Genomic DNA, 23,257 nt, shown 5'->3' with positions numbered 1-23,257 from the left:
GCACGGAAAAATTGCAGATTTTTGCAAAGAGAGTTTCTTTAATCCCAAAGCACAGGGAGGCTGCCTGTTAAACCCTGTCTTCCCTCCTCCTCTGTGACCCCTCATCCCAACTGCCCTTGTCTGTGGTCACGTTCCCAGAACAAGAACCTGGACTGGTTCCCCCGGATGCGAGCCATGTCTCTGGTCAGCATTTTAAACAGAAGTCTCCTGAACCCCCAGCTGGGTTGTTGCCCCCTGGTTTGAATGTTTATGTGCTAGCTAAATGCCAGCTTATTAAATTAATTATTAAAAGCACTTAAATGTCATCTTTGGCGGGGGATGCACTGGGCTGAATTTCCTTCCATGTGTTTGCTCCTCATTCACCTCCTCCCTTCTCCATCTCTTCCCTGTCCTCCTCCACCCTTCCCTGCCTTTCCCAGGGCTGGAAAGGGACAAGTTTGACAACAAGACCGTGTCCTTTGAGGAGCACATCAAATATGAGCACAACATGTGGAACTACCTGTACTTCATCGTGCTGGTGAGGGTGAAGAACAAGACTGACTACACCGGCCCCGAGAGCTACGTGGCACAGATGATCAAGGTACAGGTGCCCTCAGGGCAGCTCCTTGGCTATCCCAACCTGCCTGCCCCGGGAACAAGGGGCTGGCCAAGGAAAAACAGCTCTGGGAAGTCCTTTTGGAAAATACTGGCTAATGGTGCAGTGCCTGAGTTGGTTCTTTGCTGGTTTTTTCCACATGGTCTGTTTGAGGGTTTGTCCCGTGGGTTGAAGGGTTGAACCAAGCAGGGAGTGGGGCTTCAGTGGGGTTTCTAGGCAAGGGAGGGAAAGGAAAGCAAGGAAAGAAAAACTTCTGCACTTGAGCCCATGAACCAACCTAGAAAGGCACCATGCACGGAAAAATTGCAGATTTTTGCAAAGAGAGTTTCTTTAATCCCAAAGCACAGGGAGGCTGCCTGTTAAACCCTGTCTTCCCTCCTCCTCTGTGACCCCTCATCCCAACTGCCCTTGTCTGTGGTCACGTTCCCAGAACAAGAACCTGGACTGGTTCCCCCGGATGCGAGCCATGTCTCTGGTCAGCAATGAAGGGGAAGGGGAGCAGAACGAGATCCGCAATCTGCAGGACAAACTCAACACCACCATGAAGCTCGTGTCCCACCTCACCTCCCAGCTGAACGAGCTGAAGGAACAGGTATGGGAAATGGGAAATCCCCTGTCCTTCCCAAAATAGCCACTGAGAGCAGGGAATGGGAGAAAGGACCTGCCCGAGGCAGCACAAAGACAAGCACAGGGCTCCTGCAGCTCTTTTTTGGGGGAACTGGGGACACTTGGGACATGTGGGTTTGGGAAGTGCCTCACCAGCTCAGAGTTTGCTGGCAGAGGCTCAAAGCAGCACAGTCAGACACTTGGGAAGCACATCCAAGAGCAGGAGGGCCTGGAATTGCCTCAGCGTGTCCTTGTTGAATCGCAGATGACGGAGCAGCGGAAGCGCAGGCAGAGGATGGGGTTTGTGGATGTCCAGAACACCATGAACCACTGAGACACAGCTCCAGCCACCGAGGGACTGCACCTGTGTCAGCTGAGGAGGCTGCTCCTCCCTGGGCTCCAGGCGTGGATTGTCACTGTCTGGGGACAATGGACCACGTGGAAAGGGCTTCCCAGGCAGCATCTCCCTTAGAGCTTGTAAGCAATCCCAGGAGCAGGGACCGGCCGGAGTCCACCCCACACCTGGCCCAGGTGTTTTTCTAACACCCTCGTAGGAAGATAAACCATACAGGACTTTCATTCCTCATTGCAATAACTCTTTTATTTTGCAACTGTGGAGGGTTGTATCTTTATCTCCATGTGCTCCAGCCCCTCGGCTGTGGGGTAAGTAGCTGTAGGGCCACACTATTTAACTTATTCCGAGTGCCACTTGTCCCTGTGGGTATTTGCCAAGCAGCCCTCGTTATCTGCTGTGCCTGCTCCACGCTGACCCCTCTCCATTTACAGAATTCTCTCCATCCTGTGGTGCAGCAAAGAGCAGCTGAACTCAAGGAGGTGGATTTAATTTAATTAACTTGCCAGATGAGGAGCTGAGCTTGTCCTAGTGGGAGCTAAAAGTCTTTTGCCTTCTGTGGACCAAGGATCTTTGGGCAGCAGTAGTAGGAGCCTGCAGGTTTACAGGAGTTCACTGTGAAGGGGTGTCCTGTGTTTTAGTTTCATCTCTGGTGTCATGTTTTACCTTTTTTTTTTGTTTTGTTTTGGTTTTTTTTTTTAGTTGTTATCATTGTTACCTAAGAACTGAAGTGTAAATTGCCTTAACTAAATTAAATACAGAATCATGTTATAATAAAAACTTCAACGTGGTAAAGTCCCCTCCCTGTGCCCTCTGGTGTGTGATGGGGCTTTGGGACAGAACCCAAAGCAGGGCTGGCACCCAAGGTGCTCCCCAGCCCACTGCTCCCAGCTCCAGGTGTTGCACATCCCCTGCCAAACGCTGCCATGAAGAGCCACCACCAGCACCAGCCCTGGTTCCTGGAGCTCTGGACCAGAGCCTGCTGCAGTTTCAAATTCTTTCACTGCCTGCCAGGAAATCACTGCTGAAACCCATAAAAAGGAGCAGCTGTTGGTGCTGTGGAGCCCTGGCACAGCTCTGCTCCAGACACTCATCCTTCCCAAGCCAGCCCCAGCTCCAAGCCCAAGAACAGACACTGATGAAAGCAGTAAAGCTCTAAAAAGGAATAAAAAAGCCCGTAACAGTGAAGTTGCAGAACACTTGAAACGTGTTTATGGCTCCATCTAGCAGCATGTCATTTAATCCTGCCTTCACCCTCAGCTCTGCACTAACCCACACATCCCTCTCCTCAGGCTGGGGGGAATCTGCACAGAGCTGGCACCTCCAGCAGCAGCAGCTGATTAAAATCTCAATTAAACTCGTGCAGTGCTCCACTGTCACCATGGCAAAGTCACCCTCCGTCCTCTCTGTCTTCTCCGAAGGAAAATAACTGCTGTGATTAAAGTTCTCCCTCCCTGCACTGCCCTGGTCCCTGGGCTAACACACAAACACAAGCACAGAGAGGTTTTCACATCCTCTCCGTTCTCTTCACAAGAACGTTTAAAGCTGCACCTCCTCCCTCTGGGCAGCTCCTGCTTGTTCCATTTTTTGAGATACAAAGGGCCAGGTTTGACACCACAAAGTTCCCTTCCCTACATTGCACCAGCATGGATGTGTTAAGCTCTGCCCCAGATTTTCAGCAGAAAAAAGGAGGCACTAAATATGAAGAATGTAAAGGGTAGGGCTGAACAAAAATGCTGTTGCTAAGAGGAATAAGTGGTTTTATTCATCATGGCAACACACAGAGCTTCAGGGATATGTACAGTGGAGAAGCTGAGAGCTGGGCCCTCACTTCAAGTCCTCCTCGGGTTTCTTGGCAGAGAACTTTTCCCGCAGTCTTTTCCACGTCCCTTTTTTCCTGTCTTCCATCTGTTTCAGAATGTCTGCAAAAGGAGAAGGGAGACAGAGATGGGGCTAGAGGAAGATAAGCAGGCAAGCAGAGGAATGAAACCCTCTTAAAACAGCTCTGCCTTCCATCTAATTTCCTTTCCTGACTCTTCCCCTTAATGAATTTTCATTCCAGGCCTGAGGCGAGGTTGGTTTCCCTTCCAATCAATGCAGGCAGTCTCTTATCACCAACAACTGATACTCAGTTTCCACGCACTGCAATCAAAGTTAGGAACTGGAGCAGAACAAAACTGCCCTGGCTCCCAGCTCTGCCCTTCATAAGGGATGTGGTGAGAGCATTTCTGCGTGGGGCACCTGCTCCTTCCAAGGTCTGACACAGAAGGAATACGAGGGGAATTGGAAGATGGTGAAAGAGAAGCTGAGCTCAGTGTTGGGCTGACGTAGCAGAAGTGTTCCTTCCACACAGATCCTGCTGTCTGACCCCACAGAGCCTTTGCAAACCCTCTGTTGTTCCTGACAGTGCAAAATCCAATGATTCTTCACCCCAGAATACTGAGCTACTCCTCAACTGAATTGTTCTTGAACTTACTCCTCATCCAACACGTCCACAGAATTGCAGGCAGCCCCTTGGCTCCATCCAGTCCCAGGGGCTGAGGAGGGATGCAAGGTAGCACCCCAAAAACCAGACTGTCCCTTTCCCCTGCCCTCTCAGACCAAGCCCAGCAGCAGTACCTGTGGCCAGGATGGTCCTGCAATCCTCCACGGTCACCCCGGTGAAGGTGGTGTCTTTCAGGCGTGGGTACTTCCCAGGAGAGCAGGAAAAGGAGGGAGAGACACAAAGAAGTCACTTGTAGTGCATGAAAAAGGTGCAAGTGTCACCAGCTGGCACGATGTGAGTGCCTTTTCAGCTGGGATTCTGTTCATCCACACCAAGAACCAGGCCTGCCCTGTTCACCCAGCAGCTGCCCTGGCTGACCACAGGCACGGCTGCATCCACCCCCTCAGCTGTCCCTCAGGCATTCCCAGGCATGCTGCCATTCCCAGGAATCCTGCAGCAGCTGGTGGCTCCCCCCAAAGAGAGGGGCAGTGGCCAGTGCCTCAGCTCTCACCTTGTTTTTGTAGAAGTTGGTGTGGATCCTGACCAAGCTCTCGTACATTTGGTCACAGGCCTCGGGGTCAGAGATCTGCAGGGGACACAAGTGTCACACAGGTCTGGTTTTACACCTCCACAACAAAACCCCTCCTCGTTCCAAGGGACAACAGCCATGAAGGAGCAGCTCAGAATTCCCAGTGCACTGCTGGATATTGTCCAGCTCCAGGTTTTTTCCCCTCCATCTCCCACCAGCTCGGCCAGCAGGAATAACAACACCTGGGATTTCCAGAATGGATCTGAAACTCTGCACCAAAAAGATCTGACAGTGAATGCACAGCCCCAGACAAGGTCATTGGCTGGGGCTGTGAAACCTGTGGCCTTTCCTGCTGTGAGGCCACTTCTGTCACCTGTCTCATTGTAGGGAATCACCCAGGACAAGGTGCCAGGACTCCCTGCAGGGGGCTAAAAATAACCTGTAATTGATTAGGGAAATCAGCACAAATGACAAGGAACAGCTTGAAGGGTAACTGGATTTCTATTTCAGCTGGAAGATCCGGCTCAGCTCGGTGTCTCTGCCTGGCACAGCCCCTGCTCAGCTGCTTTCCCAGTCTGCAGTGTTTTCCCTGTTGTTTTTTTATTGTGGTACAATGAGCCCAGCTCACCCCAGAACCCAATGCTGGTCCATGAATGGTTAAAACAGGTCAAGAGTAAAAATAACACCAAGAGAAAGGTGTCAGGATGAAATAGGAAGAGTAAGGAAAGGGTCTCTGCAGGAGAGAGGACACAGGGACAGCCACATCCCCCTGCAGGTGATCCCCACGTGTGCCCTGCAGCCCAAACACCCCCTGCCAATGCCCCAGCACATCCAGCCATTAAAAGAGTGGCACAAACAGCATCCCTCCCCTGGAAATCCAGCAAATCTCCTTCCATTAGGTGTCTGAAGAAGCCCTGTGGCTCTAATTCCCCTCTTAGAAGCTCCTCCTGCCAGCACATCCAGCCTCTCCACACACAAATTGCCACCACTGCTGCAGGCATCAATTCAGATTTCCAGGATCAGTGGCAGCTTTGGGATCTTGGAGCCAACTGGTGCAACACATTAAGCTGTCCTGAGCATATGGAAAAGCAATAAAACCCTTCCCAAAATGCCTGCTGCAGACTATTCTGGTCACCAGTACTGGATTAGGAGCCTCTAATGGCCCCTTGAGGTCGAAAACGCATCTCTGGAACAATGTTTTTATGCTAAGAAAGGGCACATTTGCATTCTGCAGCAACACCTCCGCTGCTGGGAAGGTCTGCAGCCAAGTCAGGCAGCAGATTCCCTAATTTATTTCAGCAGCAAAGCCTAAACTCCAACAGAATTACAGCTGGAGGAGGAATTCAATTGTACAACCGCTGCATTCCATCAGTGTCAGGCAGTGCTGCAGCATCCCACCATGCCACCCTCGAGGTAGGGACAGCACAGGAATTAACTGGATTCCAGCACGGCTGACAAAGTCCCAAAGCCCTGCACCCCACTGCCATAACCACAGGAATGGGGTTCTGCAAAGAACATGGTGTAAAGGGTGCAAGAACTGGGTATAAACCAGTTATCCTGGGGATAAAACAGATGTTCTGGGTACAAACCAGGGGTGCTGAGTATAAACCTTTGTCCAGGGCATCCAAGCAGGTGTCCTGGGTGAAAACTGTCCTGGGCACCAACCAGGTGGCCAGGGCATAAACCATTTATCCTGGGTACAAAACACAGTGTCCTGGGCACAAACCATTTATCCTGGGTACAATCCCAGTGTCCTGGGCACAAACCATTTATCGTGGGTACAATCCCAGTGTCCTGGGCACAAACCATTTATCGTGGGTACAATCCCAGTGTTCTGGGCACAAACCATTTATCGTGGGTACAAAACCCAGTGTCCTGGGCACAAACCATCTATCCTGGGTACAAAACCCAGTGTCCTGGGCACAAACCATTTATCCTGTGTAAAAAACCCAGTGTCCTGGGCACAAACCATCTATCCTGGGTACAAAACCCAGTGTCCTGGGCACAAACCATTTATCGTGGGTACAATCCCAGTGTCCTGGGCACAAACCATTTATCGTGGGTACAATCCCAGTGTTCTGGGCACAAACCATCTATCCTGGGTACAAAACCCTCTGTCCTGGGCACAAACCATCTATCCTGTGTACAAAACCCTCTGTCCTGGGCACAAACCATCTATCCTGGGTACAAAACCCTCTGTCCTGGGCACAAACCATTTATCCTGGTCACAAACCCAATACCAAGGGTACAAACCAGGTGGTCCCGGGTACAAACTCAGTGTCCTGGCTACCAATCATTTGTCCCAGGTACAGCCCAGGTGTCCCGGGCACAGTTTGCCCCGTGGAGGCACAAGCCCGTGGCCGGTATTCCAAAGCCTTCCCGGGATGTGTGTTCCAAAGGCTGCCGAGCCCGGCCCGGGAGCAGCAGGACTCCATCACCCCTGCATTCCCCGTTCCCTACCAGCTCAGGAACTCCTAATATTCCCCAAGCACAGCCTCCTGCCGGCATGCAGCCCAGCGAGCCCCGGGGCAGAGCCGCGTGTGAGCCCCGAACCCCGCGCAGCGCCCCGGCCCCTCAGAGCCCCCTCAGAGCCACGGCCGGGCCGCTCCCCGCGCCCTCCCAGCCCGGCGCCGCGGGGGTGCCGCCCTCCCGCCCCTCACCGGCGTGTTCTCGCCCTCACGGAAGGCCTGTGCCACCCTCTGCCGCAGGAACGAGCCCAGGTCCCGCTGCTGCTTGGTCTCCTCCACCGGCCATTCCTCGCAGAGCCGCAGGAAGCGCCGGTACCGGCTGGCGGCCATGGCGCCGGGTCACGTGCGCCGGGTCACGTGGCGGCCATGGCGCCGGGTCACGTGCGGGCTCGGCGGGGCGGGAATGCCTGAGGGGGGAAAATCCTGTCCCGGGCGTCGGGGCCCGAAGTGTGCCCGGTGCCTGCCTTGTGGCGTGCCCGGAGCGCTGAGCTCCGCGCCTCCAGCCACGGGCACTCCAACACCGCCCTGCGCAGCCCCTTCCACAGCCTGACCGCCCTTTCCGTGAGGGAATTCCAACCGGAACCTCCCCTGGCTCAGCTTGAGGGCGTTTTCCCTTGTCATGTCCCTTGGGAGCAGAACACGACCCCGCCACGGCTGCCCTCTTCTGTCAGGGACTTGTGCAGAGCCAGAAGGTCCCCCCTGACCCCCCTTTTCTCCAGGCTCAGCCCCTTTCCCAGCTCCCTCAGCCCCTCCTGGGGCTCCAGACCCTTCCCAGCTCCCTCAGCCTCTCCTGGTTTTCCAGACCCTTCCCAGCTCCCTCAGCCTCTCCTGGTTTTCCAGACCCTTCCCAGCTCCCTCAGCCTCTCCTGGTTTTCCAGACCCTTCCCAGCTCCCTCAGCCTCTCCTGGTTTTCCAGACCCTTCCCAGCTCCCTCAGCCTCTCCTGGTTTTCCAGACCCTTCCCAGCTCCCTCAGCCTCTCCTGGTTTTCCAGACCCTTCCCAGCTCCCTCAGCCTCTCCTGGTTTTCCAGACCCTTCCCAGCTCCCTCAGCCTCTCCTGGTTTTCCAGACCTTTCCCTTCTCCCTCAGCCCTCCTAGGGCTCCAGACCCTTCCCAGCTCTGTCAGCCCCTCCTGGGGCCCCAGACCTTTCCCTTCTCCCTCAGCCTCTCCTGGTTTTCCAGACCCTTCCCAGCTCCCTCAGCCTCTCCTGGTTTTCCAGACCCTTCCCTTCTCCCTCAGCCCTCCTAGGGCTCCAGACCCTTCCCTTCTCCCTCAGCCCTCCTAGGGCTCCAGACCCTTCCCAGCTCCGTCAGGCCCTCCTGGGGCCCCAGACCCTTCCCTTCTCCCTCAGCCTCTCCTGGTTTTCCAGACCCTTCCCAGCTCCCTCAGCCACTCCTCACAGGATTTACAATGGTTTGAGTTGAAATCCCATCTCATCCCATCCCCTGCCACGGCAGGGACGCCTCCCACTATCCCAGGTTGCTCCAAACCCCATCCAACCTGTCCTAGGACACTGCCAGGGATGGGGCAGCCGCACTGTGCAGGTGTATGAGGGGTGAAATGAGAGAGCACGTGGAGGTTTTTCTAATTATTCAGCCAAGAAGTTGTTTTCTGTGCGGCAGTGAAGAGTGAGGCGCTCTGGCTGTGGTGTCGCACCCAGCCTCTTCTCATCCATCCCGTGTCCTGCTCTGCACCCTGAGAATGCTCAGGTGGCTCTGTACAAACTCATCCACAAAACCACAAAATCTTATCACAGACTTCTGCTGTGAGCCAGGACAATCTGTGGCTCAACCTCTACTGAAGTTGAGTGTTTGTGGCTTTTTTTTTTTTACAGTTTGTGGTCATGCAATAACCCAGCACTGTGAACAAGAGTCTTCCCAGGTGGACTCCGGGCCAAGCAAAACACACAACTGGGCCAGATGTCTTAAATTTTCCAGCTATAAATTGCAGCAGCTCCCCCAGCTTTCTGCTGTAAATCCAAGTGAAGTGTTTCCCTTGGGATCTGGTGTTTAAACCCGTGGCAATAACAGCTCTCTTTAAAAAAAAAAAGATGGGCTTAAACAAAGGATAAATGTACCTCAAGGATGCTGCAGGAGGGGGCTCAACCTCTACTGAAGTTGAGTGTTTGTGGCTTTTTTTTTTTTACAGTTTGTGGTCATGCAATAACCCAGCACTGTGAACAAGAGTCTTCCCAGGTGGACTCCGGGCCAAGCAAAACACACAACTGGGCCAGATGTCTTAAATTTTCCAGCTATAAATTGCAGCAGCTCCCCCAGCTTTCTGCTGTAAATCCAAGTGAAGTGTTTCCCTTGGGATCTGGTGTTTAAACCCGTGGCAATAACAGCTCTCTAAAAAAAAAAAAAATGATGGGCTTAAACAAAGGATAAATGTACCTCAAGGATGCTGCAGGAGGGGAAAAAGAGATGGACAACGGTGGGAGTTACTTCCACAATTTTATTTATATCCCCTCTCCCCAGTAGTGGAGTTTTGTAGCTCTATTCCTTGAGCAAGGACTTCTCCTTCAGATTTCCCACACCATGCAGGAAGGAATTGTGTTTGTTCCATCATAATAATAAAATCTGTCCACAAAAGCTGTAAACATTATTTTAAGAGTCTTTTGTTACTGTCTCCTTCAAACACACGCACACACACACGCACACACACACACACACAGAGCATTTGTATCAAAGAATTTCTGGGTGACCTTTGACGTCCAGTCCCTGACTCAATCTCAGACTGTTTTTTTCTTGTTTTTTTTTCCTTGTTTTTTTTTGTTTTGTTTTTTTTTTAAGCAAAAATCCCTTGATGTGAATGTTTTTTGTGGCTGATACCTGACAGAGTCATCACATTCCCACACTTCCAGCCCCAGTGGAGAATCTTTCCTAGAAAATCCATGGAAAATTCCCTGCTATAACCCCACAGGGATGTTAAAGCTGGGTGAGGTGCAGCTCTTGGTCTGAACACGTGCACAGAGAATCCCGACCAGGGGCACTGGGAATGTTGGAGGGTGTTTTTCCCTCCCACCTGAGCAGGAGCAGGAAGGGAAGCTCCAAATGGAAGCTCCATCTGTTCATTCCTGCCTCAAACCCCCTCCTCCCGCTCGGCTGCGGGGCGAGCATCTCCTGGTTTATCATTAAGACTCTTCCCAAGTAATGCTTTCTTTGGCTCACAAATAAATCAAGGACAGCAGTAAAACCAGAAAGGAAAATAAATCTTCTGATGGATGGCAGAGAGAGCAGATTCTTCCAGCTCTCTGCTTTCCACGCTTCAGTTCAGTGACGGCACACGGAAAATTTCCAGCACTTCCCGACTGATCCGTGCTCGTTCCGTGCCACATCCAGCGGCCGGAGGGTCCCACACAGCCGACCCCAGGTGGGATTTTCAGGGCTATCAGTCACTAGGAAATCCAGGCCGTTTCACAGAAATTCTCACTTGCCTTCCAGCAGGCTCTGAAGGATTTTGATTAGGTTCTCCAAGCCAAAAATGTAGCCGTGGTCCGGCCCATCGTACGAGGTGGGGTTGGGGTTGCTCTTGGAGCCTTTGAAGGTGGTGTGGGCAAAGTCTATCATCCTCACATCCACCCTGGAGGGGTTCGTGCCGTGAGTTTTTGGGAAGGAGAGGTGTTGATCCGCGCTCTCCTTGTGCTCCTGCCCGTCGTAAATGATGAGCAGGGAGCTGGAGTAGAACCTGTAGGAGCTTTGCTTCCTGATCACCGCCAGCAGGGCCTTGAGCCGCAGGATGATGGGCTCCAGCAGGTCGCTCCTCAGCTGGTTCCCGTTGCACAGGAACTGCCGCAGGGTCTGCCGGAATCCCTCCGGGGAGAGCTTCCTCCCGTAGTATTTGTCTTTGCACAGGAAATGGCCCGTGTCTGCCTGGTAAACCTGGAAGGGAACAGAGGAATAATCCATAAGATCATCCTGAGTGGTGAGGGATTCACAAATGATGCTTTGGAGATAAAGATTTTAGGCTTTATATTTTTCAAATCCTGTGCTGCGTTTAGTGCCTAACTCTAAACTTTTGGTAGTTAACACTTGACACTGACACACTTTGGTCAGACAAAACAATTCCTCTGGGCCTGGAACCCAAGGACACCCTACAGCCTCAGGCCCTCAGCAAAGTATAAACAAAGTATAAACAAAGCAAAGTATAAACAAAAGGGAGTTGGGGAGGAGTGAACTGGGGGTATATGACTTCATTACCTGAAGCTCTAATTGGAGAATTAACCCCTAATATGCAAATAGACCAAGCTTATATCTGTCTGAAAAACTTGTGACCATCTTCCACCTTGAGTGTAGCCTCTGGGAGGCTTTTGACTGCCCAAGGTGTATCTATTAATTTTAATAAATACCCACTTTATTCTCTTAACTCTCTATAGCCTCTGTTCTAGGTAGCCACTCCAAGGATCAATATGACCACTGAAGTTCAACTCTGCCCATACAAAGATGCCAGAGATGAGAAAAGGACATGTGTTTTGACTTTATATATTTTGCTTTATATTCTATTCTCATTATCCTTCAGGCAGTGTTTTGAAACCTGCTTGAGAACAGTGAGTAAGAGAAACGTGTGGTTTGGCTTTCCAGGAGGAAGGATGGGGATTTCCAGCAGCAGAAATTTAGTTCAAAATGAACCCTTGACTCTCACAGCTCAGTGAAAGCACCAGTGGGGCAATGTGGTGCTTTTGGGGTTTTTTCATGAAGCAGCCATGAGCTGAGCAGGAATCTGTGTGTAAAAGCAGCTTCTCAGATGGGGTGAAGGGTTCCAGCTGCTCACACTGGTGCCCGTGGCACAGAGAAAGGCTCACCCTAAATGTGCCATATTTGACACCCTCTCTGAGAGGACACAGAGCTGAGTGGCTGTGGGAATCCTTAAAATCAGAGGGGTTCTTCCTAATATCCTGCTAGATATACTTTTCTGTTTCTTAGGGAGTTGTTCTATCCAAGCATTAATACACAGACCATTGTTCTATTTGTCCTTAATTCCTATTTCTTATATTTTCTGCTTTATATTCCTATTTCTTACATTTTCCTTTTCTGCTGACAAATCTTAAGGCTACTGCTCAGTTCTGCTGTTTCTGAGGCTTGCCTTTTGCAGCTCTCCCAAAACCCTCTGATTTCAAGGATTCCCACTTTTCACAGCCCATGTTTGAGGGGAGGAAAAGAGAACAAAACTTCAATTCACACCAGCCAAGAACCCCTGGAGATCCCAGCTTGGTTCCAAGCGAGGAACCAAGGGGGGAACCAACACCCCCGAGGGGATGGAGGCGTTACCTGCATCCCACAGATGCGCACGCCCAGCGACGCCGAGGTGCTCTGCTCGCACTTCTTGATGTGCCGGGCTTTCTTCTCCTCTGAGGCGTCATCCCCGTGCTGCCTAGTGCCCATCTTCAGGTCCAGGATGCAGGGATAGCTGTACTTGGACACCACGTTTTCCAGCAGGAGAAACTCTGAGCGTGAGTAAAGGGAAACCCAACACTTTTAAATTCTAATTGAAAGAGGCCTTAAATCAAAGCAACTGCTGACACTCTCCATAACAGCTCACAACTGTAATGAGACTTTCTCAGCCAATTTCTCTGACGTGTCATTGCTATGGGCCTCTCGCTGCCAATTTCAGTTAATTTACTGTACTACAGCCCTACCAATTAAAGCCCCAACAGCTCCATTCTCCAGTGACACCGTAGCCCTGGGCTGTCACTCTGACACCTTCCCTAGGTGCTGAGCTCGCTCCGGTGGGTGGGGGAAGTTGTTAAACTCTATTACTCACATGACTGGTGGGTAATGAAGTGTAATAGGAAAATAAAAGGCGAGGCAGCTGCTAATTCCTGTATAGTTGTGTTTTTAAATGTATGCCAAGGGGATCTTTGACTTCTGCTGAGAACTCTTTATGGGAAATGGGTTTTTTTTCTTTCTCTTTTTTCTTTTTTTTTTTTTTAGAAGATAACAGAGAATATTCCTTATTTTCCCAGAGTCTGTGCAGAGCAGAGGATGCATTCCTCTGCAATAAACCCTACACTGGTTCCCAGCTGTTATCTGTAGCCAGGACTGTGCTGGAGGGGAGAGAGGAGAAAGGATACGATGAAGTTTGTTCTCGTTGTGCTTGGAGGACATGCGGTTCAGGTGCTGCCGGTGACAGTGCAGTCCCCAGGGGTTGTAGCTCTTCCTTTCTGGCTGCTTCCCATTTGCATCCTCCAAAAGGGAATCTGTGTGGTACTGAAGGTCTGTCCTCAAAAGCATCTTCCCAGGGCAGCTAGACAAAGCACACAAAGGGACATGTCAGGTTTATAAGCTCTAGAGGAGAATATTCTCTTCCCTATTTTTTTCTTTTCCTGTAGAGCCTCAAACTTGATAAGGTGGATTTTCAGGGACTCTCAAAGGAACCATATTGATCATATCCAACCTGCAGAGATCCTTTGTTACTCCATAACAGTAATTTTCAGAAAGCCAGCTATTGCTCCCTGCCAATACTTTTTTTTTTTCATTATAATTTAAAGTGTGCTGGCTCCCTTGAAAAGCCATTCACAGCCTCAGCTGCCAGGGATCTCTATTTATCCACCTAATGGGCACAGCACAGGCAAATGGTCCAACAATGGGAATGATTCCCAATTTGGAAGGGCTGGCTCCAAGGAGGGGATGGAGGGAGGGAGGGAAAGAGTGATGAGAAGATCTGTTCTTCTTGGGGGGCCATTCCTTAGTCTTGTTCATCCCAACTCCACCACTCCCACCACTCCAAAGGCAGCAGGGATATTCCACCTCCAGTCCTGGGTGGCCCAGGGCTGCTCTGAACCAGTTTGGGATGAAGGCAGAGGTGCTGGGAGGACTGGGTGCCTTCCTGGGAGAGCTCTCCCCTGGGATGGGGTGGGATGGGATGGGATGGACTGAAGCCCCTCTGCTGCCAGCAAAGGGACATTCCGTGCTGAGTGACTGTTCTCCTATGGCCTCTCCTCTCCTGGAGGCTGCTGTGCTCCAAGGAATGGGGTTTAGAGCAGAATTTGGGGCAGATATTTGAACAACAACATCCCAGATCCACCTCGCTCTGTCCCCACACCAGGGAAGAGCAGAATCACACACACACAGGGCTTGGCTCTGCTGTTCTTCACCTTGGCTGGGTCCTTTTGCCTTAAACCCACAGCTGGACCACCAAACCCATCCCAAACCCATCCCAAGCCATCCCACCCAAGTTTCAGATGCCAGCCAGGAGGACTGCAGGGAGTGACAGACCCTCACCTGTCTTTGAAGGTCTTGGTGACCTGGGTGTGGCTCCACTTGCACTTGTGCCACAAGGTGACCGCGGGGTCGCCTCCGGCGCTGTCCAGGCGGCCGCAGCTGTCCGGCTGGCCCAGGCCAGGGCTGGCAATCAGGGTCAGGTTGCCCAGGCTGTCCTTCTTGAGGTGCACAGACACAATGCCTGGACAGAGAGGAAAATAAAGGAGACAGAGATGAGCTCATGGGGTATCACGGAGGCCTGGCCACCACCTCGTGTTTTGGTGGCCTTTCACTGATCCCACTCTGATTTCAAGCCCAATAAAGCATCATTAGGCTGAGACCCTGGAAAATACTCTCAGGATTTTCAAGTGTTCCCCCTCTCAAGGCTCAGTTTGGAACCTGCCTCCTCTGACCCCACATTCCTTTGTCCCCCACCCCTCGGAGCCCTGCTGTGCCCCAGGTGACCCAGAAAAGCCCCCCGCTTCGGATCAGGAGCTCCCAGCTTATTTATCACAACAGATTTCAGTGCTTTTTAAAGACAGCACAAGGCTGGAAACATCTTTCCTTGGCAGGAAGCAAAGGGAGGGTTGAGGACAAGGCATTTTCCAAGGACACCCAGCGTGCCAACTGCTTCTTTTAGCTGGAGAGCCCCAGGAGCAGGGCAGGGACGTGGCCATGGGCTGGCAGTGCTGCCCACACATTGTCATGGCCGTGTCCTTCCCCCAGCGCCAAGAACCAGCACCCAGCTATCCCATGGGGGGCTGGAGTGTCACACGTCCTGTGTTGGTGCCCCGCAGGGACCAGGACTGTGACCGGAGGTTTTTTTTTCCCACCCTGAGTGCTTAAAACACCATTCTGCATTTGAACATTGCAATTTTCCCTGACTCTGACAGGAATCACAGGGCTCAAATGCCAGCCAGTCCAGCACGGATTTAGCCCATCCCTGGCACGGGGCCGGCCGTCTGCCCGTCTCAAGTGACAGCGCAGGAATGGCCATGGATCGCAGCGCCGCCGGCTCTGACCTTTCTGGGAAAGGCTGATAACGCCAGCCCGCTCCCGCACGGCTCCCTGAGCATCCCCACGCTCCGGGGGCCTTCTTAGAGCACAGCCTTAAGCTGCACCACGGGAAGTTTAGGTTAAACATTTAAAAAAATATATAGTTATTCATTGAAAGAGTGATTGGGCACTGCAATCTTCTGCCCAGGGTGGAGTCACTGTGGCTGGATGTGTTTAAAAAAGGCTCTTAGTGCCGTGGTTTAGTTGAGGAGGTGTTAGGTTGGGTCATAGGTTGGACTTGGTGATCTCAAAGGTCTTTTCCAGCCTGGTTCATGCTGTGATTTGGGGGTCAGGGAGCTGCCAGCCCCCAGAGAGGACAGGGACCAGGGACTGGGCAGTGGGACCAGCAAAAGCAGCACTGGAAAGAGCCCAGCTGGGGACAGGGAGAGCTGGGCTGGATCCAGCTGTGCCCAGGGCATGCTCACTGGGTCTGCTGGGCATGTGGGGAGATGATCTCAGCAGCTTAACAAACAGTTCTGCTCTCCCATGCAAAGGTGCCAAAGCAAATAAAGGTTCAAAGCCCCTTCTCTCCATTCCAAGTGTGATCCCAGTGAGCAAACACCGAGCAGAGGCTCTGCCTCCTGTGCCTGCTGGGCTCTGCTGCCTCAGGGGTTTCCCCCCTGAACTGTCCCTGCAGCCACCCCACTGGACTGGGGTGCCCATCCCACCCCGGGTCCTGCACCCCAAAACCTTGGGTTTGGATGCTCTTCCCTCACCACAGCCATTCCTGGTTCCTTCTGCTGTACAATCAGCATTATTGTGAACAGGCTGGGTTAACAGGCTGACATGACACAGAAATGGGGGGAAAATCTACCCAGGCTGCTCTGCCAAGGGAGCTGAGGGGCTGCAAACCTTCATTAGGGGAAAAAGGAATATTTTTAGCCCTCCCAGCCCTCAGTGGTGAGCTCAGGGAGTTCCACCTTTCTCAGGCTCCAGCATTACCTTTTCCCTGAGTCCTATTCTTAAAAAATCCATATTTCTGAGAGCAAACAAATCTCCTCTGAGCCTGGATGACTGCTTCACATTTTCAGGGGATGTAGGCATGAGGAAAAAAAAAAAAAAAAAAGCCAGCGTGTCTTTTGCCTAAATCAAAGGCTTTTTCATTTTAAAAAGTCACGGGGAGGCGACCAGAGCCTTCGATTGCAAACACCATAACCTTAAAAACTGTCCCAGTTCCTGCCTGCAGTCAGCAGGGCTGTGCTCATTTGCATAGTGCTGACGGGCTGGCCCCAAAAAACTCATACATAGCGTGAAAGTAAGAGTTGTTAAATATCAGCCATTAATATGAAAATTAATGGGGAGATTTTCAAAGGCGAGAACCAAGCGTTAAATTGGAAGGGAATGCGATCCTCTCCCTCCTCCCAGCTGGAAATTTAGTCCTCAAAAAACCAACAGCTCAGCCTAGAAAGTGCTTTTTGTCTCCGGGGGGGATTCCACGGGGGTTTGCAGGTGTCCTGCCATGACCTGTGTGTGGCAGACAACCCCCAGAGCTCCTCCTCTGCTGCGGGGGGCAAACATCCCTGCAAAGCCTTTGGGTGCCTGTCTGTGCTGGCCTTTGGTGTCACTGACACCCCAGTGTCCCTCCTGCCGGCACCAGCCAGGAGCCAGAGGGTATTTCTGGGTGCTGTCACCATGCTGGTGGCATCCCAGCAGCTCTCAGGATGTTTCATTCTGTAACTCTGCCCTCGTGGGTTTATTTTTGTGTTTACAAGCGCATTCGTCTACGGCCGAGGGCGCTGGGAACCTGAGCAGAACTGGGCTGGAAAACAAGACCAGAATCCCCCTGCGAGCTCAACTGGGACAAGGCAGGGCCTTCAAAGGGGATAAAAGTTGGTCCCAAGGTCACCAAAGTGCCTGATATGGGTGAGGTGAGCAGGAAAAGCTACAGGCTCAGGGTGAGGCTTGGATGATATTTGATCCCCATTGTGGAGAATGTCATCGTTATACAGAATGTCACCGTTGCACAGAATGTGACCATTACATAATGGTTCCCACAGCCCAGAAATAGAGATGAGGTACATGGATACGTGTGGATGGGGGATGGAGCCACCAGGATCATCCCCCTCATCATCCTCACAGGAAAGCGTTCCATGTCTTTAATTGCCTGGCAGCAGGGCTGGGACAGCCAGGAGACGAATAAACCTCTGAGCCCAGTGCCAGACTGGAGAATTGCTTTTTAATTACCCCTCATCATAAAATTCTCTGGGATTTGAAATAGCAGAAGAAAAGACACAAAGGTTTGAATAACCAGGGCACCCCTGGACTGGTTAAACTGGGACTGTTTAACAGCTTTATCAGCGAGGGCCCAGTGCTGCAGCACCAAACCCCAGCTCCTGCCAGAGGAAACCGCTCAGAGGAAACTTTTCTCCCTTAAGCATCTTTTTAATATTGTCCCATAAATCTGCAGAGGCCCCTGACTTTCTGGGAAAAGGAGAGATTGGGCTGGAATCACATTGGAGCCGTGGCTGACTGAGCTCTTTGCTGTAATGCCGAAGGACCAAGAGATATTTTAAGTTTTTACGTGACAACCGAGCTTCTCGCCTCCCCCAAAAGCCAGGGTCAGGAGCTTTATGAGCAGCACAAGTCTGGCAGTAAAAGCAGAAAGTACTGAAGGAATAAGAAAGAGAAGGGAGGGAGGATGTCTTAAAAAAATGCTCTCCCAGTGCTGCTTTCCAGGGGCTGAGATATTCAGGGGCAGCAAGCAGAGGGATAAGCAGGAAAACCCTCTGTGCCTGGAAAGGCCTCACCTGCAGCACCTGGGGATGCTTTTTAGGGAGCTGAGAGCTCTGCACTCCCCTTACCTTTGTACTGAGGCGTGAACTGCCTCATGGCCAGGGGCAGGGACTCGTAGAAGCTCAGCTCCTGCGACACCAGGGGCTTGCAGACGGTGTGCTCGTCGTAGGTCAGCATGCTGGTGTGGCCGCCCACCTGGTGCACGAAGGGCTGCAGGAGCACAGCAGCCCTGGGCTCGGCAGGGCTCTGACCCACCATGGTGCCAGGCACAGCCCAGGGGGCTGCAGACCCTTCAGCAGCAGCAGCACACGGGGCTGGGAAACGCAGGCTGCCACAGGCAGGGCTGGGATAGTTTTCGCCCTCTCTGGTGTTTCCCCCACGCTGGGTTTTCCTCCTTTCACTAATGGAATCTGCAAAACAGAGAGAAGCAAGGAATTAGAGGAGAAGGGTCACCCAGCAGCTGGGTGGGATGAGATCTGTCAGTGGCCAGGGGCTGGCAGGGAGCCCCAGCCTGACACAGAGAGCCCAGGAAAGCCCCAGTTTTGATCTCCTGGGGACAAGAGACAGCGATCAGACGAGCTGTGAATTAAAGCAGTGACCTCATCAAGGCAGGAGGATCAGGGATTGCATTGGTGCTGTGGAACACACCCAGTTTGTCCCACAGGCACAGGGTGGTCCCAGGCCTTCCCTTGGACATTCCCTGCACAGCAGCATTGCTGCAAAGCTCCTGCAAATCCCCTGCCCTACAAAACTGCAGGAGGGGTGAGCAATTCCTGCACCTTCCAAAGAAACCTCAGTGTGGGACATTCCCTGTCCTTGAACACCTGAGCAGCAGCAGCAGCATTTCCTTCCCAGGCTGGCACACACCCAGGGGGGTGTGGATGTGTCACAGCAGCACCCCCAGGGCTCACACCCAGCTTTCCACCCTGCCCCCAGCAAGGATCTGTGCCTGATTCCAGAAATTCCTCTGGATTCTGACAGCAACAAGTCTCAGCTCTAAAGCAGCAATGTGGAAAATCACGGAGCACATCTGTGGTGCATCCCCAGCAGCAGCACCCAGCAACACCTGCTCCTTCTCCATTCCTCCCAGGAAACCCTCGTGGACATCAGGAATTGAATCCCACAGGCACCAAGGACGACAAAAAGGACCAGAGATGGACACTCCACATCCCAGACTCACAGAAACGGGGAAAAAAATTATTCAAACCATCATTTGAGGACGGGTCCATGGCAGCACAGGCCCTTTCTCCTGATTGCTCCACCTTCAGCACAACCTGGGGTGGGGGGGAGCTTTGCACCCCATTTTTGCCAGCAGAACCCCAGTGCCGGGACAAGGATGCCTTTGCAAGATCCAGTTCTGCCAGGAAATCCTCCAGGATGCGCTGCCAGGTGAGCAGCTCTACCCCTGCCAGCCCCACGGGACAGATGTGACCCGGGCAGCGCTGCCACCCCTCCCTGTCCGGGAGCCAGGGGACAGCAGAGGGGTGGTGGCACCTCCTGGAGGCACCTGGAGCTTCCACGGTGGGCAAGGGCTTTCCCTGCAGCCAGGATCATTCCCCATCCTGCAGGAAGGATCCAGAGCTCAGGAGCTGGATCCTTCTGGGTCCCTTCCAACTCAGGATGCTCAAATCTCCCCTCTGGGTTTAACCCCCAAGGGAAAAGCACCTGGCGCAGGTGCCTGCTCTCTTCCCCGCCTGGAGCAGTGGGATGGAGTGGGATGAAGGCAGGGAAGAGCCACTCCCACCTCCGAACGCTCCTTTATCTCCCCCAGGGTGGGGTTTTTCCCCTCCCATTATTCCTCCTTGGAGAGGAATTCCTGCTCTACAATTATCTTTCCCAGAGGAACAAAGCCAGGCCCCCGAGCCGAGCTCCTTCCAGCCGGGAAGAAAGCGGCTCCTCGGAGCTTTCCTGGCCGTTAATAAAAGCATTTTGTTAAGTTGTGGCAATTTTTAAAGAGGATTTTCTGCCTCGGGAGCCGCAGGTTTGTTGTGGTTTGTTTTGTGTGGCTTTGCGCCCTCCCTTCCTCTCATCCTTAAAAAGAAGGAGAAAAGCCAAAAGCAAGCGGATTTGTCATAACACCTCTTTGGAGCAGGGAACAACACGACTTAAATCCTTTCCTGCTTCTGAGACAGTCCAAGCTCAGACTCAGCTGCCACAACCCCCTGACAGCTCTGGCAACCTCAGCACTGGGGAAAAAACATCCACAATTTGATGAAGCTCCCGAATGTTTTCTCCCAAGCAAAACTCGGAGCAGGATTTGCAGTAGGAGAAGGAGGTTCTTTTCTGGGAGTTTCTGCTGGGAAGCAGCTCATCCATTCGGAGCAGATAAATGTTCCTGTGAACGCTGAGCTCCCCTGAAACAAGACACTGGAAATAAATCACTTCCAGTGGCTCAAGGTATCTCAAATGCCAGGAGATATTTACGTCACTAAAAATACACGGAATTACAGATAAATCAAGACCCTCCAAGAAAAACCAGAATCTGTCAGTGGTTTTTTTTTTTTTCCCCCCAGCTAAAGCAAAAGCAGCTCAGGTGCTGCAGGTGGAAGTGAGCCAGAAAATATCAGGGAAGGAGGATATGGAGAACATTCCTCTGCATAGAAGAGAAATGTTCCATTCTCCAGGAAAGGAATGGGGCTTTGGAGAAACCATGGAAGGTGTCCCTGCTCCTGGCAGGGCTGGAGCTGGATGAGTTCTGCCCCAGTGCTGGGGACAGCACTGCTCCACTGGCACTGTCACCTCCCACCCTGCTCCCAGGCAGGGCCAAATGGCAAAGGAGTCTCAGTGAAACAGGTTGTTTATCTCAACTCCAAACCGAGCCAAAAGGAACTGGGCAGGTTCAATTCTCTAAACTTTGAGTGGCACCTACCCCATCCCATCCCATCCCATCCCATCCCAAACAGGACTCGTGTGGCCCTGGGGGAATGCACAGCCAGGCCAAGCTGGGTCCTCGTGGCAGAAACACCCAGGAAAATTAAAATACAAAATCCCTCTGAACACAAGAGCTCTGTGCACAGGCCTGTGCTCTCAGTGTCACCTCCCGTGGCCACCTCCCTGCTCCTGGAGCGTCCCAGAGCTCCAGAGCTGGGGTCCAAGCACTGCACTGCAGATTCTTTGCTTCATTAAAAGGCAAGAAAAGCTCGTGGCTGAGGTCTGTGTGTGCACAGCTCCCGGTGCTGGAGCTCACCTGGAGCCCCACCAGCCCTGTGTGGAGCCCCAGAGCTGGAACCTGGTGCCACCACAAACACAGTGCCACCACAGGCACAATGCCACCAGGGAGCCAGTGCCACCACAGACACAATGCCACCAGAGGACCCACTGCCACCAGGGACACGGTGCCACCACAAACACAGTGCCACCAGGGAGCCAGTGCCACCACAGACACAATGCCACCAGGGACACGGTGCCACCACAGACACAATGCCACCAGAGGACACAATGCCACCCGAGGACCCAGTGCCACCATGGACACGGTGCCACCGCAGGATCCGGTGCCAGCACAGACACAGTGCCACCACACTCTGCAGAAAAGGGCACAGGTTCCCTCACCCCCCTGCCCACTTTCTGCCTTCCACAGCACCTCCTTTCCCCTCTCCCAGCCCAACACTTCCACAAGCACGATGGAGAACCGAGAGCCACCAGCTGCAGGGTCCCTGCAGAGATTCCCACCAGCTCCAAGTGCTGCCTGTCCCTGCTGCTCCCATTCCCTGCCTTCCTGACAACATCCCAGCCACATCCAAAGCCGTGCCCATCCTGCCCCATCCCTCCTGGCCTGGGATCCAGCCCGGAGCTCACCTGGGCGTGCAGGTATCCGCCGGGGGCTGCCTGGGCCGGGCTTCTCGCTGCTTCTCGCTGCAGCTCCAGAGGGAGGAATGAGGGAACTTTTGGGCATGGCCCGACTGCGTCGGCGCTGGCAGGAGCCCGGAATGTCCAGCTGACATTCCAGGGGGCTGTGCTAGGGAGGGACAGCCTGGGTGGGACAGGGAAACAACCGCGTGCGAGGGCTCGGAACGGAACGAGAGGAGCCGGCCGCGCGCTCCGGCTGGCTTGGGAAATCGGCTCTCCAGGAAAACAACCGGGGATTTGTCCATCTGTTTTCCAAGGAACTCCCCCCTCAGCTCGGGTTTGTCACCTCCCCGCACAGAGGGCTGACACTGGGAGAGGGATGGAGCTCATAAACCACCGGGAAGAAGAGCCCAGGGAGATGCGGGAGGAGAGGCGCGGGGAGGTGACAGGGGCTGGGGGGACACCAAATCCCCTTCGTGGCAAAGGAAGGGTGTGGGCAAAGCGGGGGAAGGCTGGGGCTTGCCCAAAGCTGGGCAAGGAGATGAGTGGATCCAGAGCTCCAGCCCTGCCAAGGGGAAAAGAGACGCGTCAGAGCTGGGAGCCGTGATGGGAATGGAAAAGTCCCAGGGAGCTTCCTGCCAGGGCCACACTGTCCCCTGCAGCCATCCTCAAGGACAGCGTGTCCCCCCAGGCCTTACTGAACTGTACAGCGAGTGCCAAGGGCTCCTGCCAGCCCCTGCACCCCAAAGAAATGGGATCCACGTGGTTTTTAGGGAATCACAAGGAACAGCCAGCCTGGGCAGCACCCAGACAAGGAGGGGACGGTGCCCACTCTCACCCCCAGGCCCCAGCAGGAACGTGGGGACTTCAGCACAGCCATGCCCAGGCCTGGGGCCCCCAGCGATGCCATGGGGGAAATGCTGGGGAAGAAAACCTCACAGCTGGGATCAGGATCTGTGGATGTGGAAATTCCCACTAACTGGAGGGGAGAAACCAGGCTCAGGCCAAGCAGAGGGATCGAACTGATGGTGAGGGCAGAGGCTGGGATGAAAGAAAGACCCAGATTCCCAAGGCCTGGCTTTGTGGATCTTTCCAGGAGAACTGGCCCCATGCCCTGACTCCATGCCCATCAATAAGGTGCAGAATCAGCTGTCGTGTCAGCAGCAGGAAAAACATCCCATGGGAAGGGCTTTAAATGGAAGCAGGAAAGGAAAAGATGAAGAGCTGGGTTCATTTCAGAGCCCTTGTTGGGCCACGTTTGCCTCCCTGACAGGGAGGGGATGCAGCAGCTCCAGTGGATGAGTTATTTATAGAAATGTGGTTCATTACAGAAATTTGTTTTGCAGGAAATTGGGAAAGGGCCCTCAGCAGCTCTGCTTGGCAGTGGGGGCTGGGAGGGGAGCAGGGCAGGGGGGCAGAACCTGCTTTTCCCAGGAAAACTGCCAGAA

General features: G+C 53.0%; 3 protein-coding genes across 3 annotated transcripts in view; 1 reads left to right on the top strand and 2 right to left on the bottom strand.

The window, feature by feature from the left end:
- Positions 1 to 3,162, top strand: part of ITPR3 (inositol 1,4,5-trisphosphate receptor type 3) — a 39,205-nt gene extending 36,043 nt beyond the window's left edge. Inside the window, exons 57-58 of the mRNA XM_041426999.1 lie at positions 1,026 to 1,187; positions 1,467 to 3,162. Coding sequence (XP_041282933.1) covers positions 1,026 to 1,187; positions 1,467 to 1,535 — 231 coding nt within the window. The 3' untranslated portion in view covers positions 1,536 to 3,162. The remainder of the gene's footprint in view (positions 1 to 1,025; positions 1,188 to 1,466) is intronic.
- Positions 3,163 to 3,296: 134 nt separating this feature from the next.
- On the bottom strand, positions 3,297 to 7,403 carry LOC121347940 (ubiquinol-cytochrome-c reductase complex assembly factor 2). Its single transcript, XM_041426998.1, has 4 exons — positions 7,228 to 7,403; positions 4,550 to 4,624; positions 4,173 to 4,242; positions 3,297 to 3,475 (listed from the first exon to the last, which is right to left on the bottom strand). Exons 1-4 carry the CDS (start codon positions 7,363 to 7,365, stop codon positions 3,381 to 3,383), a joined length of 378 nt encoding a protein of 125 aa, XP_041282932.1. The 5' UTR covers positions 7,366 to 7,403; the 3' UTR covers positions 3,297 to 3,380.
- Positions 7,404 to 9,475: 2,072 nt separating this feature from the next.
- On the bottom strand, positions 9,476 to 22,318 carry IP6K3 (inositol hexakisphosphate kinase 3). The gene is made up of 6 exons (XM_041427066.1): positions 21,819 to 22,318; positions 18,092 to 18,433; positions 14,256 to 14,436; positions 13,106 to 13,278; positions 12,303 to 12,478; positions 9,476 to 10,916 (listed from the first exon to the last, which is right to left on the bottom strand). The coding sequence occupies exons 1-6, from the start codon at positions 21,913 to 21,915 to the stop codon at positions 10,464 to 10,466; spliced, it is 1,422 nt and encodes a 473-aa protein (XP_041283000.1). The 5' UTR covers positions 21,916 to 22,318; the 3' UTR covers positions 9,476 to 10,463.
- Between the last annotated feature and the right edge of the window lie 939 nt (positions 22,319 to 23,257).

Source organism: Onychostruthus taczanowskii, unplaced genomic scaffold, assembly GCF_017590055.1.
Source record: "Onychostruthus taczanowskii isolate IOZ18803 unplaced genomic scaffold, ASM1759005v1 scaffold97, whole genome shotgun sequence".
Classification (NCBI taxonomy): Eukaryota; Metazoa; Chordata; class Aves; order Passeriformes; family Passeridae; genus Onychostruthus; species Onychostruthus taczanowskii.
Note: the sequence above shows the minus strand (reverse complement) of the source record. Positions and strands in the feature narration are given on the sequence as shown.

Bases quoted from the DNA above. Each gene is read 5' to 3' on its own strand.
- LOC121347940 (XM_041426998.1), bottom strand. From the start codon at position 7,365: ATGGCCGCCAGCCGGTACCGGCGCTTCCTGCGGCTCTGCGAGGAATGG. The intron at 4,625-7,227 runs GTGAGGGGCGGG...TGTCCCCTGCAG, and splicing joins GTGAGGGCGAGAACACGCCG to ATCTCTGACCCCGAGGCCTG. The intron at 3,476-4,172 runs GTACTGCTGCTG...CTCCTTTTGCAG, and splicing joins CAGGACCATCCTGGCCACAG to ACATTCTGAAACAGATGGAA.
- IP6K3 (XM_041427066.1), bottom strand. From the start codon at position 21,915: ATGCCCAAAAGTTCCCTCATTCCTCCCTCTGGAGCTGCAGCGAGAAGC. The intron at 14,437-18,091 runs GTAAGGGGAGTG...CTCTCTGTCCAG, and splicing joins GTTCACGCCTCAGTACAAAG to GCATTGTGTCTGTGCACCTC. The intron at 12,479-13,105 runs GTATCCTTTCTC...ACTCACGCTCAG, and splicing joins CAACGAGAACAAACTTCATC to AGTTTCTCCTGCTGGAAAAC.